The sequence below is a fragment of the Rhipicephalus microplus genome, unplaced genomic scaffold, assembly GCF_043290135.1.
Source record: "Rhipicephalus microplus isolate Deutch F79 unplaced genomic scaffold, USDA_Rmic scaffold_15, whole genome shotgun sequence".
Classification (NCBI taxonomy): Eukaryota; Metazoa; Arthropoda; class Arachnida; order Ixodida; family Ixodidae; genus Rhipicephalus; species Rhipicephalus microplus.
The window spans coordinates 13,442,339-13,462,811 of record NW_027464588.1 but is presented as its reverse complement, the minus strand read 5'-3'; the positions used below and the strand labels follow the sequence as shown (position 1 = coordinate 13,462,811).

Sequence of the window (20,473 nt, the reverse complement as noted above, 5' to 3'; positions counted from 1 at the left end):
TTTAACGCTGCCGAACACGTGTAACGCTCTCGATAGCTACGACACTGGTATTCGATCAAAAAGTGTAAACCCGTTATAAAGAACCTTTCCACTCGTTTATATCAAAGGCGATGCCGGTGCTTTACACCGGTTTAATAAATGACGGAGTCTTTCAATCGATATTGATTACACAGTTAGCAAACATCGTCGCTTCGACGCGATCTCCCGGTGCGGGTACTTCTATGTCCCTCTTCCCGCACAAAAGCTTCAAGTTTATCAGAAATCCTACACTCTTTTGATCCTCCCGTTTTCTCGAAAAAGAAATTAGAAGTAAGCGTGGACACAGATACTGGAGTCGATATTTGCAGAGCACTTCTACCGGTGGCGTCGTGCCATCGAAGCCAGTTATATAGCGGCGCCTATCCTATGTCGGTCTAAATGGGAGAGTCTTTCAATTGCCTGTGTGGCGAGAGCCACTGGTTGGACAAGGCTTGAGCTACGCTTTGATGCTTCTTCTTTCAAGAGTTCATCATAGTTTACTAGGCCTTTCATGCGTGATAACGACACCTACTGGTATAACTTTACACCTGACGTTCGTTGGCAGGCGTAGTGTTTATTTAGCGAAGGGCCCTCCAAAATCATCGTTGATAAGCAAGAGCTGCGGACTATTTAGCCACCGGTAGTCTCCAATTTGCAAGGAAGAATTCTTTGGAAATCCGCCTATTGACATTTACTTTCCGCAACAACTCGGCACGTGAAGCCGGCAAAGGTAAATCAACTTCTAGCCTGTATTTAGGATGTACACTGCAGTGTTGAGAGAACTCCAAGTACGCTACTCAATTTGTTGCTTTCAAATATTTTAGATGTGGAAGCATCTTATACTCGCGCCTTGTAGTGCGCCGTCCGCGCCGTCCGCACTGCTTCTCGAACATTCGACAGCTGACGCGCGCGCATGCACCGTCGCGCCGTCGCCCACCATCTGTGCCGCGCGCGCTTCTCCTTCGAGAACATTCGACAGCTGACAGCGCATGCGCCGTCGCGCCGTCGCCATCTGTGCCGCGCGCGCGCTTCTCCTTCGAGAACATTCAACAGCTGACAGTGCATGCGCCGTCGCACTGTATATATACTCAAGGTCGGCGCTCGCTCGCTCAGTTGCCGCTCGTCGGTTGGTTTGTATGGCGCGTCGACGTCCAAGGTCGCGGTGAAATGAATTCCAACGAATCCACAAACACAATGATCGACGTCACTTCGACCAGCGCCGCCCTTTCGCATACGTGTGTACGTGTTCACTCATTTAACAACCCCTCCTACAACCACGTTAACCAATTTAACCATCGACCCAAGTAAGTCGCAATTTAACACCCCATTTCACAACCACGTTAACCAATTTAGCCATCGACCCAAGTAAGTCGCACTTTAACACCCCGTTAACCAATTTTATGCTCCGCATCCTCCTCAGTGTTCCCCCGAGGGAAGCTGCGGGCAATTTTTTTCTGGGGGCTTCCATTCTTGGTCTTAATTTTGATTCTACCTAAATGTATTTTGTCAAGCGCACATTGAACTCACTAAACAAAACAGCTGAAGGAAAAACACTTTCACAATGCCCTCTCAGCAAAACATCCATAGCCTACTCAACTGCCTGAAACATGCAAGATTTTTTGTTCAGCAGAAGGGGTATATGATGCGGCGCACATATAACGTTGTAGAAGAACAGACTGAGTCGTTCATGACGTGCACTGCATGATTCATCCCACAGGATGAATGAGCTAAATCCTATACAAGTTGCTGGATTTCAGAAGAAACTATTTAGTATGAGGTGTGATGTCTTTACGAACGCTAGCTGCTTGACACGTTTGGACGCCTGCTGTTGTTGTATTTTTTTAACTCGCAACCTATCGTGCGGTAATATATGAAGTGTCGTGTTTATTTTTACTATATTACACGAATGTAGGGCTTTTTTCAGGAAGCAGTTTGGAGCAATAACGTGGCTATATGGCAAAACACCTGCTTACCATGGAGATGGCATTGGTTTGATTCTCACTTGAACCCTAAACATTTATAATTTTTTTTATTTGTCTCTTTCGCGATTCTTCAGGCCCGGACAAGGCGGGGATATTGCACTCAGAACCAATGGCGCCGGCATTGTCACGGACTCTTTAATTTATGCAAAACAAGTTCTTTGACACTATCCGGTTAAAACATCACTATCTGTTAGTGTCTATTTTTTTTAAATCTGTCGCAAACTGCAGCTATCTTAATGCCCCATAGAACGTCACGAGAAAATGTGCCTTGGGAGTACATTATTTTTGAGTGAGTGGTTTTTTGAGTATAGGGTGTTTTACTATATTATATCAGTGTTTCCAGTATTTCTCAAACTACTGCATTATGTTTCCAGGAACATGAAATAATTCACAATAAATAACCCATATTCATTATCAACCCACCTCTAACATGCTCATACCTGTGTGCTTTTTCATTATGATATGGTTGATTCCGTAGATATTGCTACAATATCTTTTTTCTTTCGCAAACAGCGTGAAATGAGTCATGTAGTTTTATTGCAAAACGTTGTTTTGGGACGCAGGTGATGATGAAAGCTGGTACAAGCATGGCGGCTTGCCCCGCTTTGACGCAGCAAGTAAGATACCCCATTGTTTTTTTAACACATAGCGTTAGAAAGCTAGTGTGAAAGAAATTCCGCGGTCGGCGTCGGCTACGTTGATTGTGAGTGAAAAATCGTCCGTGAGCGAAAAATCAAGACATAAGCAAATATAACAAAGAATAAAATTTTCGGTCTCATTGAAGATAAAATCCGAGCCGTTCGCGTGCTAAGCAGGTGTCCCACCACAAAGCCATGAGGTTACTTGCAGCCGCCTAAAGAAAAAAAAACACCACATAAATGCCATGTAGTGGATGGAAGGAGTCTCCTTAATGCATTTTGTTTGACAGGTGTCACGATGAAAACGAGCCTGTTCGGCGATTTGTAGGCGCATTTGGGAGGCTATCAAAGTACGTCGGAAAGCGCCACGGAAGTGCAGCCATCACCGCACCGCTAAAAACACACCATAACTTTGAAACAGCCATAAAAATGGACATTTATGTCCAACTAGCGGAAATCGTATCATGCCTTTTTAGAGGTGTTGGTCAAGGAAACACCAAACCCTAGATATTGTGCTGTCCTCTGTGAGGCATTGTGAGACTCCTTATGGCCTCCGAAAGGGTGAGCGCGTGGCTGTATCTTGGATGCCATGTGACTCTTGTTTCAGATAAAAAACCTGTATGTAACATTTGCGTGTGCACGCGTGCGTGTGTGTGTCTGTGTGCCACCTGTGAAACATTGTGAAAAACGCATCTCCTCTACAGCAGAGGGTCGTTCTAGCAGAGGGACGTGGTCACACTGCACAGTCTCTGCAATACTATAGTTACGTCACGGTTGCAGGCGCGTGCATTTGTGTACGTTTGTGTGTGTGTGTGTGTGTGTGTGTGTGTGTGTGCGTGCGTGTGTGTGTGTGTTGGTGTGTGTGTAACCAAAAATAATAATAAGTATGCACTTATTGGTTAAAGGGTGCACTAGGGGCCAGATTTCGCTATCGCGTTCAACTCCTAAAGGCGAAGCTTAAGGGTCCCCCAATTTTTCATTAATTCATCTTGGTACAAACTATTTATTACTACAATTGAAGTAACACACGCGCAAATGCACTCACACACATGCTCACACATGCACGAGCAGATACGTGCGTGCACAGACACACGCACACACGCGCACACGCGCCCACATACATACAAGCGTGGGAATTCGGTTCATCACAGAGCAGTACCGTCCCCTTTTTAGAGGACAAAGGAGGGCGGCCTTCTCCAGTTAGTGTTTGTGCACGGTTATGCACAAACACAAACACACGCTCACGTGCAGTTTCTTGTAAAATTGATCAGATGACGCATAAATGCGTATTGCGACGAACACTGGGCTCTCAGACTGGCACCAGTACAGTTTTACAGATACAAAAGCTGTGAAGATAATGCGGCCAAGTAGGCTGCCTTTGAAAGATAGCTATCCCTCTACGAAGCTCACAGATGAGAGAGATCTAGAGAGGTGATTTGAAATCCGCGGGTTTCGCATCATCGGACATGAAGGTTTTCGGAGAGCTCTGTAGGTGGCGGCACGGAAAGTACCAAGCACAAGCGCGACGCGCAAACGCGCGCGAGTGAAGCCATGCCATAGCTAGCATTGCCCTTTAGTGGATCGTTTTTTTTTTCGCATTAAGGTATTCCGCGACCTTTCCTGCTCGTCGTTCCGTCTTTCCATCCATCTCCCCATCTCTTTTGAGATCGGTTTCTCCCGAAGTGGCACCCGCATACCTCTCATCCCTCTTCTCCACACCTCTCCTTCCGTCCCTCACTCTTCCCAAAAAAGGCGGGCTCGCGACACCCCACTCTGCAACGACGAGATGCGCAGCGCTTAGTCGGCGTGTGGCTGCATTCGCGGGACGTCGTTGGTGCGCAAACAAGGGAGCGTCGGAAGTCGGGAAAACGTCGTTCAGTCGTCGCCAGTTCTTCAAGCTGGAGAAACAACGGGAGTAGTTGCGCAACGTGATCGCTGTCTCTTCCAACTGGATTCTCTCTCGATAGCAAGCATATCGTCCATCTATTCCGAACAGCGTTACTCCTTCAGAAAGCAATCTGCAAGGACGCTCAGCAACAACATGAATTCAGGAAGCTTGCGACAGTTTGACTTCGTTTGATTGGAAACACGTGCTGTAACAGTAACCAGCGGTGACAAGAAGTGGAACGTTTTTGCTCGTGAGCGCACGGGACAGTGGTGTGAAAGTTAGTGGTGGTGCATCTCTGTAAGAGTAAGTGATCGCAATTTATAGGTTTCGCCAAAAGCGTTGAGAAACAAAGCGCAATCCGATTTACTGAAGACAGAATGACAGGAAGCCACAAGAGGCAAAGGTGACTAGGGACATTCGTATGTTACGCTGTATCTGTGTGTCAACTTTTCCCTTCATTTAAGGCAACTTTGATTTTGGAGTTTCTAGCATCTTTAGAGCAAGCGGAACTGCTATATGTTTAAAGAACACCGTCAGTGAAACATGCACGGATTCTTTCTTAATATACAACTGCTTTCCAAAAAAAAAAGATGTCGCGCAGGTATGGAAAACGAATTTGCAAAACATAAAAGAAAGGGAGCCGAAAAGTCACAAATTCCTTGGTATTTCGAACAATTATATGCTTTATCTGTACATTCCCCAATTTAGAAAATAAGATAATAACTGAGCAAGTCTTCTTTGGAGCAGACTACATTTTCTACATTAAGGACATGGTTGTTAGGAAAGGGATCAACACTCGAATTCGTTAAGCTTTCAGCACACGGTAACAAAAAAAATGATAAGGGTCTTTCTTTTCAATCCTACAGGAGGCAACTGTGGAAAGCGTGAACGCGTACCTTTGGGAAGGATTTTAATCCAGAACACCTGCCCTTGTGCAGTGGTAGATCCTTGATCTCGCCGATATTTCTCTTCCATCTGGGAAGTTCAGGCACAGCATCTCGACTACGGTACAGTGAAGGAAAATCATTTTAGCAGCGCTTTTCTCACACATACTAAGCTCGCTCATGATATTCGAGTTACGTCTTTCATCGTTGTGTATCAACGTGCGCTAAGTTGTGGGTGGTGATGAAGACCTGCACGATACTTCTGAGGAACTGCCCTTCATGCTGATACGCGGGACGTGGCGGCGGACGCATGGCTCGGCTTCATCGACGTGACGTGGGACGGTTAGTGGCCCCGAGTGAGCGGCGGTGGCAGCGCCTGACATTTTTCATCGCAGCCTTAGCTACCACACTCACAGAAGGAAGCTACACGAGCGCTGCTCTACCCGATGTCATCCAAATCGGTGAGTTCATTGCTTTGACAAAGCACGCTTTGCGTTCTCCATTTTCTGGTAATGTATTTGTCATTTTAATCTTTTTGCTGGTAACAGGATGTAGCAAAAGTTGTTAGCGGAGTCACTATCAACTCTCTGCTTATCAGAGGAACTAGGTGATTTGTCATATATATGCGACAGCACAAATGCATCGAACCGTTGGCAAAGTTCAGTAAAGAACATCAAAGTAATGAAATGGGGAAGGTGAAGGTAGGGTTATGTAAAAAACTTTAGATGGTGCAATTGATGTGAAGTAGCGAAGAATAAATATACTGATTTATTACACTTGACCGCTAGCTAGTATACAAAAAAGGTGATCACACAATTTTAGATAGCCCAAGATACTGTCCGTTCATATTAGTCATCAATAGAGGCAGTGCTCTGATGCGGGACGAGAACAATGCTATCATTGCCCTATTTACGTGAGATAATGAGCGTTAACTTGTAATATTCGCAGCTATAGAACCTGCAGAACTTATATTTTAAGCATGTGAACTTTTTTGTGATGCCACAATCATATAGGCAGACTCGATGGCACAATTCTCAGTGGCTCAGGAATGACAACAAGGTGCTTCGAAGCAAATGTCTTTTATGACTCAACCTGAATATCTTTTTTTATTTATTGAAATGGTGCAATTATAGTAGTATCGGCTACGCCTTCTCGCTTAAAAGACAAAGTATTAAGTAAAAAATAAGGGCACGAAATTCAATACAGTAGAATACACGCTGTGAAAGAACATGACAGTTCAAACACGTTATATGCACACGAGTGCGCAATCACAAGTTCAGCAAGAAAAAAGTCAGTTCACGTGTAAACGTTCAATCTAAAATGTTCCGTATTTCTTGATGTACACTGGAAGCCACACTGAGACAAATGATAACACATAAAATCCAAAATGCCTTCCTTTCTGCGGTGTGCGATGAGTGAACGGCGGCATAAAGTTTGACTCTGTGAATTGAAATGAACTCTCTGATGACCCCTTTATAATGCAGTAGAATAAGAGTAGTGGCATGCAGCAGATAACACATAAAAAGCTTTTGTTCCTGCCGAATATCAAAACACTCTCTTTGTGAACCGGCCTTTAGTATGCGCTTTGTGAAATGAGTTGTCTTATGTAAAATATGAAGACTAAACATTGACTGTGAATCAGTGGTGCTGTGCGCCAGCATTTCACAATCTCAAAAAAGACTTAAATCAAGCAAATTTACACAATAAATAAAGTGCTTTACACAATTAAGAGGCAAGCTGTACATTATCACAAGGTTTACTTGTGTATTTAGTAATAAAACTCACCGCCAGAATAAAGTTCGGCGTATCCCATGGTACCTCAGAATCGACATTATGCGAAGCATGCGGAGGGAACGTGACGATGTTGCAAATTTTCTGTCGAGCAAAACGTCATGAAATGACCCTCAATATATGCACATATGTTGCAAGCACAGGTGTATGTTGAAGTGTTGCAGATCTTTATGTGACCAGGTGTTTGCACTTGCGTATCGATGCCAACTGGAACATTAGCAACACCAGAAGCTGACATGAAGCGCCTACGCTCCCCAGGATGCTATAGCCCTGGACGTAGCTACATAAACAACTTCAGCGTATGACAACTAACCACAATTCACGTTAACCTGACGTGACGGCTGTATTAAAGGAGTACATTTGTAATGTTTATAAAATTGGGTAGGGTCCCGCCGCGGTGGTCTAGTGGCTAAGGTACTCGGCTGCTGACCCGCAGTGTGCGGGTTCGAATCACTGCTGCGGCGGCTGCATTTCCGATGGAGGCGGAAATGTTGTAGGCCCGTGTGCTCAGCTTTGGGTGCACGTTAAAGAACCCCAGGTGGTCGAAATTTCCGGAGCCCTCCACTACGGCGTCTCTGATAATCATATAGTGGTTTTGGGACGTTAAACCCCACATATCAATGAAATCAAAATTGGGTAGGGAGCACTGAAACCACTATTGACGTTTCATAAAGATTAGCGTCTATTTCCAAAGTAATTGCGACACCTGGCATAACATTGTGGTAAAATGCTTCATTACAACGCAGAATTCTTGGGTTTGATTGCAGCTGGGACCCTGACATTTATTCTTTGCATTCGTCGGATCCACTCTACCGAGGTCGGGTATTTCTGAACGTTCGCGCTTTAACATTGCCTATATGTGTTCTCTTCGTTCCCGGGTAGATACTAAGTATAAATCACCGATGGCACATACCCGCGTACCAGCGGCACAGACCTGCCCATGGGTGTGTGCCATTGTCTAGCGGGAAGTGTTTGACGACACACGTGACACGATTGTGACATTATTCATCTTTTGACCAGCGCGTCATATTCGTCAAACTACCTTACCATCCCATGCTAATATAGGCTCACGCCAAGTTAAGGGAGTGGCCAAGAAAGCACCCAAAAATAAGGCCTAGATAGATAGATAGATAGATAGATAGATAGATAGATGGATAGATAGATAGATAGATAGATAGATAGATAGATAGATACGCTAAAACGCCGAAGTTCACTAAAAATGCTTTGCATTTGAAAAGTAGCTAAAGGCAACCACTTACTGAACAAGGTCTAGGTGTCACGTATTGACTTACCAGGGCAGGGACTTGTCAGAATGGTGCCCATATACGTGGATTTAGTCCTTCTTTATAAGGGCTTACTGGAGCCGTATAAGAAATCAGCATTATTCATGATAATAATTTGCAGCAGCCGCGGGCTTCGTGTGTCTGTGTGCAAGAGCCAAAGCTTCATTGTGCGGAACTTGCTACTTACAGAAGCGCAAGCATCCACTTCTTCAACTTCATTGTGACCAGCACAGAGCTCTCTGTGCTTAAAGAATCATTTGTAACGATGTATTTCGAAACCAAGGCCGCTTTTCCGGTATGATACATAGGAAGGCCTGTTTTGACGAAACGTTTCCTGTTGCCACCACTTGTTTCATAAATCTCTCGAGCTCCACGTTCGACACTTGTGACTGGCATTATTCGGTGCAAGCGAGGATGGGAGAAAATATTGTTTGCATGTCATGTCCTACCAGAAATATGTGACAGTGGAAGAACAAAATATATATCTAAACAGACGCCTAATGCGCCATATGTAAAAAATTCCGCCATATCTACGAAGTGAATGATGATGAGTGGGCGAAGCTCCGGAGGTAAACCTGGTAAACTATGAATCCTCTGTACATTTTGCCCACTCGATTTTATTACATCGCTTCCCCTAGCGTACGTCGCCACACTAAATCGAACGATTGCCTTCAACCAATGACACGCGCCATATGTGACATCATTCCTATTTTATAAGATCTCGCGTCTTTCATCAACTACAAGTACCGCTTTCTAGTTTATAACATCTTGCATCTTTTCATCATCAGCTACAAGTACCACCATCTAGTAAACACTACAAGAACCTAACGAGAGGTGGCTACATACAGGAGACGGTACCGCCATCTAGTGAACACTGCAAGAACTAAACTAGAGGTGGCTACATACAGGGGATGGTACCGCCATCTAGTGAACAATGCAAGAACTAAACTAGAGGTGGCTACATACAGCCTACAGGGGACGCACAGCCCACGCCCTAAGGAGCTTCGCCCCTAAAAGAGGCTTCCGGAAGTGCCACTTTTTCGAGAGCATCCTCGGGATTACAGCTATTTGCAGCAGTTCACAAGCAGAAAAGTACGCCACCAGCGATTCCTTGCCGAAACCAAGTCGTTTTAGCTTAATGTTCCTAACTGTGACGGGCTTCCTTATGTCCTCGAAACAGCTTTTTTTTCGTATGGAAAGACCTATACGTTGATTGATTGCTTCATGTTTCATTGCAAAGATTTCCGCCTGTCAGCTGCAGTGCGCATACGCATTGCAAGCGTTGTAGAATTCTAACCGAGCACTGTCTGCGTCCCAGCCCTATCGTTCCGATATAAACTCGCGCGTATAAAGAAGTGTAGGATAAACAGGCAGATGTACAATATAAGTAACTTGATTTATTGACTTGGTGCAGCTATCTGATGCATGCAATCAGTGTATATATATATATATATATATATATATATATATATATATATATATATATATATATATATATATATAAATATATATATATATATATATATATATATATATATATATATATATACCCATTTTTGACATACATTTATAATCACAAACTAAACCAGTTCATGTGTAAATAAGGGCAGTATGCAAGCTGCTGCGAACTCTTCATGAGGATGAAAATATTGTCAACACTTAATTTTCTTGTTCATCAAACTAATGCCATATAATTTCACTTTTCATTAGATTAAATGTCTTGGGTCATGTCCCCTTCAAGTCCAGAGAATATTGGTTCCCGCTGCTTTATAGATAGCGATCCATAGTTAATTTTCGCTTTCATTGTTTATTGTGCGGAGTTCCTTTTTCGCACGAAAAATAGGTTTGTGCTAACGAAGACAAGAACTACTGCTGAAATACGAAGCCAAAGGCATCATCATCATTCTCCACAATATTGCCCTCTGTCGTCTTTGAAGTACATATTTCGTCTTCGCCATTGCGAGGCCGTTAATCAAAGTCTTGTTACGGCCGCACACGTTGTTTAGACTTGTGCTCGAGACAAAAATATTTATTGATGGCACGACTGAAGTCACAAGAGAGCCTAAGTTTTATAATAAAATGTTTTATTTCTATGCTTAAGGTAGACAGTATGTAATAATATATTGTACTTCACAAATCACAATGAACATGTGCAGATTTTTCAGTTATTTCAGAGTTACCCAAGGCGCTATACAGTGAACAACGCTCAACGCAACATGTCGGATATTATGGTACCAAGCTTTCTCGCATGCGCACAAATTATATATCTATCACTGCATTTGTAGGTAGCTTTGGTAAGTACACCATCGCATCGTTGTTATCGATTAGGAAAGAGTACACTTATGTACCAACGGCCACACTCAGTACGTCATTCCTAAACGAACTCTCAAGAGGGCAATATATGCTGCCTTCCTAGTTATTTTATTTGTAAACTCAGATGTTCTAATTCAAGGAATAACAGCTTAGCCTTTAGCCTTTAACGATCTGTCTCAACAACTCAAGCACGCAGATTGTTTTTTCTACTGCTATTTCTTCGAAGTGGTTTAATACTCTTAGCCATTGATTTTCGGGAAATTTGGGGAAATCTCCCTTCCGTTCTGCGCAAACAAACAAACTCTAGTTTTCTTCTGATGTGATCTGTCTCGGCGCGGCTAATGAACAGCACACGCAGGGAGGCTCTTTGCGACCGCCTTTAATTAAATCCGAAGTCTGACAGCGCCACAGTGCACGCCGCCCTGCCGAAAACAAGTCTCCGGCATTCTGCTCGCACCAAATCATTTGCAGCACTTTCTGTAGCGGCAGACAATGCGACACGGGCACCGAAAGAGCCCTCGTCAATTGCTGTGGTCACTCAGTAGAAAGAAGACGCGCCAGTCCGTGGCTCAATGCAACCACGCGTACGCTGGTCGAAAGTCCCTGTCACCCTTATTGAAGAAAAGCGCAGCGTTCGCACAGCGAGCTCATTTGAGAACGAAGCTGTATGAAATGCGCAAGAATTTCGGCTCTCATGATGACTTGAGGCCTGTTTTCACGCTCAAACGATCCCCTACTCAGGGCGCATTGTTTATTTGAAATTGCACCCGGATGGTAGAATCGTTTTTGAAAGCAAATCATAGATCAAGTATTGAAATCGGGTAATAGATAATGAGGTGCGTTCGTAGAATGCCACGAAACCATGGTTGTAGCATACGAAGCAAGCAGTAACCCCATTACACATTCGTACTTGAAATGTAGAGCAACATTCAAGATGAGGTCAGAAAAAAGTCATCGTTGTGGCAGGAAGACGGCGAGTTGAAGCAGTTGATTTTGTTCATTGTTGAAAATTTTTTAAGTGCCCCATGTGCGGACGAAAATTTTCGGAAATTAAGGCTCAATATAGTTTCAACAATGTAAAGCTACGATAAAGTGCACATAAATTGCTTAACTTCATTTTTTTCATTACAGTTGATTGCTATAACGTTCTTATTTACGTTACATAGGTCCATAGGATCAGATGATACCAGAACTCGTGCGGCGAATAACCTTCGCAGTGTGAACTGGAAGGTAACATTTTTTTTTTGTAAAACAATACAGGCAATTTTTCTTGTTTAACTGTAGAGACATATATTTGATACTTCATAAGGCGGAATTACAAAGTTCTGCTTCGAAATACGGAGGAAATAGAGCTCGTAGTTGATTTAGAACTAGTTAGCCAAGTGAGAAACGATGCAACACCACGTTACTAGAAGACTGATTGTTGGCCTCGTTGGCACTTGCTTGATGCCATTATTTGGTCGCAAATATCGCAAACGGAGAGTAAAGTAACACACAACTCTTATGTAAGTGATTCTTAAAAGCGAGAAAAGAAGATAAAAGTGAGCCCCGCAACTATCTGCATCATGTGCGAAGCCTCAACAGTTGCTCACAAGGAAAGAGGGTAATACCCGTGACACACGGGCAAAAGTAAAGTACTTTGAAGTAAACCCCTTTTGTCGCCTAAAGGGACCATTTGCAGAAAGGAGTTGCGCTGATGACACACGGCACCGGATTACTGCTTTAGGTGGTGCCTCAGAAGAACGCTGCAAAAGAAAATGGCGCTGTTTGTGGAAGCAGCAAGATTGGAAATATTAAAAAGAATCTGAGCATGTACATCACATTCAGCGACGCCGGAGCATAAAACCGTTTTTTTTATTGTCTGGTGGCTTATAATGCGCATACCTGTAATTTTCTTTCGATTTTTTGCTTTTTAGCAGCAACTTAAGTTCGTCTGGCAACTATGAACAGTAGGTGTTTTGCTGTTTTTGTTCGTCCTCTTTACATGGCTGCGTCCAGCTGGGTCAGTGACGGCGTGCCGCGTTTCACCGTGGTCCTGCGATGTCTCAGTGCAGAGACAGAGATAAAGCAACAGTTGAGGTGGGCCTGACTCTTGTCGCCCTCGGCTCCATCGAAGATGAACTAAACGCTGCGAAGGCAAGAGTGATGAGCCTCAAACAAAGACTCGTCATAAACAGCTTCCTTTTGACTGCTTCCGCACTGTCCCCTCGAGCCATCAACCGCTAAAGTCGGGCCAATGTGTGCAACGAACGCTGGTTCGAAGACACATTGCCGTTATTAGGCGACGACCACTTTAAGCAGTGTTTTCGAGTGAGCCCGACACAGCAACTGCCGCTGCCAACATGATCGCGCTAGTGACGTAATGCAGGCGTTTGAGAGTATGGATAGACTATAGGTCTTCACTTTTGAACAAATCGCACTGCTGTTGAAATTGAAAACATTTTCTCAGCGCAAAAAATACTGACAGGGCACCGCAGTGTTGCGACACGTTTTCTCATATGGATAAATTATGCACACTGTATGCGAGAGTACTCCCTTCCTGCCAGAAAAGTAGATGCGGGGTCTGCTTTTGTGAAAAGGATCTTTGCCGGAAAGGAGTTACTCCTTTGTCGTGTGTCACTGTGCCCGAACGCCTTTCCGAAAGATGTCCCCTTGTCTAAAGGACTTCAGGGTGCCCGTGTGTCAGGGGCGTTAGGAGGAATTAAAGGATAAGTTTAAAAGGTATAGAGATTGAGATAGGAGGAAGGATAGAGTGTCGTGCAGGGAGAGCGAAAACCAGAAGCAAGGAAAAAATAAGAAAGAAGGACACGGTGGCAGAAGTCCGAGGACGGGGCACTACTCAGCGAGAGCCCTTGTCAGCGTCTCGAGGTGGCGTAGGGCGACCCAGTCGGCCAGAGCTGCGCTGTCGTCGGAGATCGTGGGGGCACAACCGGTCGGCGCCAAATCCAATGAACGAGTCTCCAAAACTCATGCTGGTCATGGTGTCTTCTGTGTTTGTGATATTTGCGGACAAACTTTTTCATTAACCACGTTACTACTTGAAACATGACCTTCATTAAGACCATACATTTATTTTATGAGCTAAGCACCTCTAGCCGTGGCTAGAGAACAGTGGGCCACGAATATTGCTTTCCGGTGGTTTTGATCGTCACACACAAGAACGTCTCACCCCCACCTCTCGCGTTAGGAGCCATAGACGCTGCCATTCTCGTCTAGGAATCCTACGCTTCCTTTGTTGAGGCACGCAACAACACAGTTCCGAAAAAACAAGGCTGTGGCGCTAACCATTTTTGAAGAGGTGGTCATAAGCTATCTAAAAACCGCTTTCGACCTCAAGCGATATAATCTAATCTCGCAACCGTGAAGACCAAGGCCCACTGTAGGCTTCTCACATATTGCATCAACCTTGAAGTGCAATAGCTGCACAAAAATGCACTTCAGTACTCCAGCGACTATCAACAGCGCGGTCATACGCATGGTGCTGCAGACGACACCAGACGGTGGCGTGCCCTACTAATTCCACAGCCCCCCTGGAAAAGCACATGACTTCCACCACGCATTGAGCTTTGTAGCTCACATTGCAAGGGCCTCTTCTTCGCTTTCCTTTCACTATGCGGCGCGGCGCAAACTCGCACTCCCCGGCTCCACACATTCCACTGCACACTCGGCGTACTCGTTAGCTATTCATCAACTCAGAGGCGAATGAGCACCCCGGGTTTGCAAGGCAGCAGCAACGTCTGCTCGCCGCCAAGACGCTGCAGGAGATCTCGGAAGACCCAAGCGAAGAGAATGCATCCGCGAGTCCACCTGGCTCTGAGAGCCAGTGAAGCAGAGGCGCCACATAAGCTATGGCAAGCGCACCTGAATTGAGAGCTCGCGAGGCCAATGACAGAGGAAAGCGGCGACAAGTTAATATGGAAGCGCAACGGGCGCGGGATGCAGCAGCCAAGCGCCTGAAGGGGTCGTTACCTTCTGGAGGCGCCGAAGCGTGCTTCAAGCTCCACTTCCTAGACCACTCACTCTGCCACATTTGCAAGATGTGCGACCGCTTGCGGGTCGATAATAAACACACCACAATTTCGTCTTATATACCCCTTTTCTGTACATTAATTCATCGACGTTTAAATAATAAAGATTGTATACATACAGTCACCCTATTACAACGCACCACGTCTTTAAATGATATGTGGGGCAAATTTTTCACGATTTTACCGATAAGCGTTGGAGCATTGCCCCACTCATCAGCACTCACTTTGTAGAGATGACTTGGATGTTTTAAGCGCATATACTTTATGCAAAATGAAGGATGGATATGTCTCTGACGGCAGCGATGTTTTCGGTATACGCCGGTGAATGTGGCACATTAAAAAAATAACATTGGTTTTAGGCCCCAACATTCAGCATAGAAAGCAGGCTTTGCTCTCGCCGGAACGGTGCATTGACATAAAAAGCTGGAAAATGGAGAACTTCTACGAGTGCCTGAAGAAAGCATTGCAGAGAGTACGAATTCTATCTGTCCCACGTGAGAGGCCAAACGTCACCGCGATTTTTGGGCGACGCCACTCGGTGCGCCAGCCCTCACATATCATGCTCCCTGTCATTGCATCGCCTTCTCGTGCTTCGCGCTTTTCACGTTGTTGTCAACTTTCAACTTTCAAACAACGATTGAATGAAAACATCACGGTATATGCCTCCACGCGGCAAGAAAAAAATAGTATACGTATTTTTTACTTCTGTACACTTTCACTGCGTGCCGCCGCCTTTTACGTCACGCGAGTGAGCACGTACATCTTTATTTACGATTCTTCAAATCCATTTGAACGTTCGACGCGGTGTACTTCAGAGAACCTTCTAAATTTCTCTGAAACTGATTTAACTACTTATTGAAATGAGCGAGCGTCGTTCAGTATATTGCGACAGCATCATTATTTTTTTATTTGTTCATGCAGACAGTGTCCGTTGTTTAAATGAGCTGAATAGACAACATGAACACAACGCTCATAAAAACTGCTAATGATCCCACCAAAAAATGTTTCATGCTTCAGCAAAAATCGGCTATAAAAATTGCTCACGTTTGAGCGCAGATTCCAGCACACAGTTCATTTAAAGGATATAGTAACCTATTTCAATCGCTGAAAAGGGTACAACCATGAAAAGCTATTTAGTTCAAGCATATACACACTCAGTGTGTGTGCGTGTGAATGTGTGTGCGTGTGCGTGCGGCGTGCGTGCGTGCGGTGTGTGTGTGTGTATGTATGTGTGTGTGTTTACTCTAGCTGCAAAAATGTCTCCATGCAGAGTTGGTATAGGGCTCGCATACATTTTAATACCAGTTAGGCAACTGCCACAGGCCAAATTTTGTGCAAAGACACACAACAACTAAAACGGAGAACATGGCAAGTGCGCTAACTTTCCACAAAACTCATTATTTCGCCGGGATCACGAATATGTGCTCACACGCTGCACCCAAATGAAAAGCGGAGAAAAGTACAATCATTCGTCATTCTTATTTCAAGAAAATATGCGCAAAGAAGTGCCCAAAAGGTGCGCTCATCAACGTCCTAGTTCCAATGTTGATTCTGCACGAAACAAGACAGCTGTGGTGCCGTAGATACACGAAATCTCTCATAACATAAAACGAGTCATGTCGCGTGCTAATGTGCAGGTAGTCTTCTCCGGTCATTGGAGCCTAACTAAAATTGGAGACTCAGCAGTCAAGCCCTTCAGAAAAGGTCTGCTTGCAAGATAAGGCATGGAGCCTAGTTCCTGGACTGTAGAGAGGTGTATCAGCTTCCACTTTCTAGATAAATACAATACGTCGCACAGGTGGTGCGCTGTCGACAGGTAATGAGAGCACTGCAACATTGCAGACAAGGGTAACAATCGGTGGCTCGTGGTGCTCCGCAAACTTTGTTGGTGCGCCCGGGTTTTGTGAAAATTGACCAACCATAAAAAAACGCCAGCCCTGAGTGGAAGGCGCAGCACAGTCACAGCGAAAACTAAAAGAGTGGCCTTTAAGAGCATTTTCAAAACCTTCTTTGGGTAACTGCTTGAAGTCCACTTGCTTGATACCCACTAGGGCATGATTAACGCACTTCAGGGTAGTATGGCATTCGTTATACTATTTTTCGTAATTCTTCTGAGAAGCGTGGTATCTGCCAAACACTTGCAAGGAATTTTGTGCGAATTGTCCATGCAGCAGCTGACGACGATTAGGAATTAGTGGTTATGCACGACAATTATTAGGGAAACAAGAACAAGCTTTTCTAATCAATTGGAGCATTAAACGGTCAACTCATTATGCTGGTCGCGTTGTCCGACGACTGGTTGTTCTCTCGTTGTTTTGAAACGCTTTATAAATCGTATTAACGTGACTGCTTTCCCGACATAAAGCCTCCTTAAGGCAAGTTTGCCAACAAGTCGCAAGCACCAGCGTAGCTCAGACCCATTCTGTTTCTGGTCACCGACGCGCGCGGACGCAGGGTGGCAGGCTCGTCAAAAGCTGTGACAGCGGCCGACGCCGGCCATGGTTTCTTGTGCACATCACTTCCTAAGAACTACCGTTTAATTCGGCTTTGCCCTCAGGCGAAGGACTCAGACGCACGCTGGTTTTTGCACTGCGACATCGCAGCACGTTCGTACGGGATTAATGACTTTCGAAAGCCACTCAAGGAACCAGGCATCATTCAAGAGAAGAGCGGCATAGGAGCGTATCAGATGTCGCATGTCTGGCTTCTTAATATGAAGACAGATGAGGCTAAGAAGACACTTCTGGACGCAGGCCTACTCTCCCTGAAAGACCGGTCCTGCATCGTCGTCCACCCAGAGAGGAAAGAGGTGCGTCTCAAGTTGAATTGGGTAGCCTTTGACGTCAACGCAGAGACTGTACGGCGTGCTTTCCGGGAGTACGGTGAAGTGAAAGAAGTCATCAGTGACAAGTGGAGAAACGAACACTTCGAAAGAGTCGAGACAACCACAAGGTTCGTTCGGCTATTACTTGAGGAAAGCGTTACTACGGATCGCATACCCCACTATATGCGTCTCGGGAGCGGCACGGCACTGGTGGTCGTGCCAGGGAGAGCGCCACTGTGCCTGCGTTGCCGGAACACTGGACACATTCGTCGCGATTGCAGGGTGCCCAGGTGCGCTAGTTGTCGCGTTTTTGGGCATAAGCAGGCGGACTGTACTCGTTCTTTCAGCAGTGAAGCAAGTCAAGCAACAGATTCCGACCACATTGAATTGTTGATGGATGAAGAGGAAGCAGAGAGGGCCGCAGCTTGGAGTAAGCGGTGGAGGCGTCTCATGCAGTGGCGACCAGCGAGAGAGAGACATCTAAGCAAGACACAGATGACGATACGGTTATGGACACTCCAACACAACGGCGTTTGACTCGGACGGAAACCCAACACAAGCCTGAACCAGTCATCGGCCCCGACGCTACTTCGGACATAGATAGAGTCGAAACTACGCCAGTAAAGCGACGCCTGATTGAGGGAGACGCGGCGTCCCAACAGCGTCCGACCCAGGAAGATCAAGGGCAGTGGCTAGTAGCTGGCTCCGAAAAGTCTCGGGGTGCTGGCCGCCTGCGTTCGTCGTCGCTTTCACGCGGCGGCGATGGGACGACGCCTTGAGCGTCGGCCGGACAGTGGGTTAGGTGTTCGTAAGGTAATCGTCATTCGCTCGGCTTTTTCTCATCACGGTGGCGACGATTAGACTGGCGACGCTGAATGTACGTGGGCTTTCTGCCAAACGAAGGCAAAACCAGCTTTACCGCCTGATTATAGAACAAGATCTAGACATCGCCGCTGTACAGGAAACTAAAGTAGAGAGTGAAGAGCACGCTGAGCGAATGGTACTGCCTTTCACGAGACTGTTCGATGTGTGCGTTTGTCACGCAGTGGGTACATCTGCAGGATGCCTTTTGATGATTCGGCAGAGCCTTGATGCGAAAGTGCAGTCTGTAAATACCTCCGAGGCGGGTCATTTTATTATATGTGATTTATCCTTACCAAAAGAAAAATAGAGAGTAATCTGTGTGCACACCCACTGTGATTCAAGATAGAAAGGAGTTTTTTTGAAAACCTGATGTGTATTTGAAATGTGAACGTAAGCTAATTTTGGCCGGGCATTTCAACTGCGTTTGTTCGAGTATATATAAATCAAGTTTCAGGCCATACAGAAATTCAAGCAATGTCGTTCTAATCGATATGGTGGTGAAGGCTTAGCTAGAGGACGTGGGTGAATGTCTTTGCAGTGGAATAAGAATTACGTTTACCCACTTTCAGCGTTCAAGCCATTCTAGACTTGACAGAGTATATGTGTCTTCTGTAATCATTCCTTCGTGTCATGATTACAGGGTTACACCTGCTACGTTTAGTGATCATTGTTAGGTTCCATTCTCAGTTGGTAAACATAAAAGGAATAACGAACATTTCTCTTTGGACCTCTGGAAATTTAGTGTAAAGCTATTAAATGATGAAGAGTTTAATGGCATTTTTCTAGATGGCATAGAGGACTTAGCAAATAGAACACTAGAATCCTGGGGACATAAGTGGGAACCATTTAAACAGACCATTATGCTGAAAGCTCTTGAGGGAGCCTGTACCCCGAGAAATGCTGAAAAAGATTTTGAAATGCGCTTGCGCGAAAACTTGCGACAGTTAGTAGCTGAAGAATGTTCTCAGGCCAGAACATTTTCAGAGGAGATAAACAGAACTAAACAAAAGCTAGAGTTGATAGACCAAGAACGTTATCGTGGAGCATTGATTCTAGCTCCAGCAGAAAACTTGGTAGCGAGAGAGATGCCAACGAAACGAGCTCTTGGAGCTGCGAAGGATGATGCCTGTAAAAGTGAAATAAGAGAAATAGATTATAAAGGAAGAAGGGACCATATGAAAGAAGCAATAGCCGGTGCGTTTTTTTTTGAATATTACAAAGAGTTATTAACACCAACCATTGTACACGCAGATCATTTTAAAAGTGATTTCATTTCAATAATGCCAAGACTTGATGATGGAAGAAAGGAAATTTTAGAATTGTCTCTAACAGAGCGAGAAGTTGAAAAAGCAATTGATAGGTTAAACAATGGTTTAACTTTGTTTTACGAGGCAGCAATGGTTTTACAAGGCAGCAAGCGATAGACCAAAAAAAAAGTTATAGCAGTACATCAAGCCAGCAGAGGTGGCTAAGTGGGTCAGAGAAAAATTAAAGATTGGAGGTAGCGTAGTTACATCAAGGTGAAAAAATTCATCTGGGCTGTTCACGAAATACGTAGCTGGTAGACAGTACGATATATGGTAACCAGAGGAATGTAACGCCAACAGTGTGGTTACCACTGAATGGTAAGCGCAGCCGAGAAAGGGAGAGAGATCACTAGTGTGACAAAACTGAGACTTTCTTAGGTATAAAATAAAAACTGCTCGCCCTGGATAGGGCAAATTCGAAGTCATTGTGTGGGTCTTCATATCCTGCAGTAGACTCGAACAAGCTTAGAATGAGAATTATAATATTAAGAGACGAGGTCTTGCACGACAGTATCAAGGTCATATTTTAGTGCAGCCGCAGGAGGCCCAACTGAGACAGGCCTCCTGACAAACAATGATGATGATTACAATTGTTTGTATGTACCAATGAAAATGATAATCTCAGCGTCAGCACCCACACTGCTTTCCCCCGT

At 44.9% G+C, this 20,473-nt stretch overlaps 1 protein-coding gene across 1 annotated transcript in view; it reads left to right on the top strand.

Moving 5' to 3' along the window:
• Nucleotides 1-4,476: 4,476 nt before the first annotated feature.
• LOC142784686 (glutamate receptor ionotropic, kainate 2-like) overlaps nt 4,477-20,473 on the top strand; it is a 91,693-nt gene continuing 75,696 nt past the window's right edge. The window contains exon 1 of the mRNA XM_075883166.1: nt 4,477-5,871. Within this exon, the coding sequence (XP_075739281.1) occupies nt 5,721-5,871 (151 nt within the window). The 5' untranslated portion in view covers nt 4,477-5,720. The remainder of the gene's footprint in view (nt 5,872-20,473) is intronic.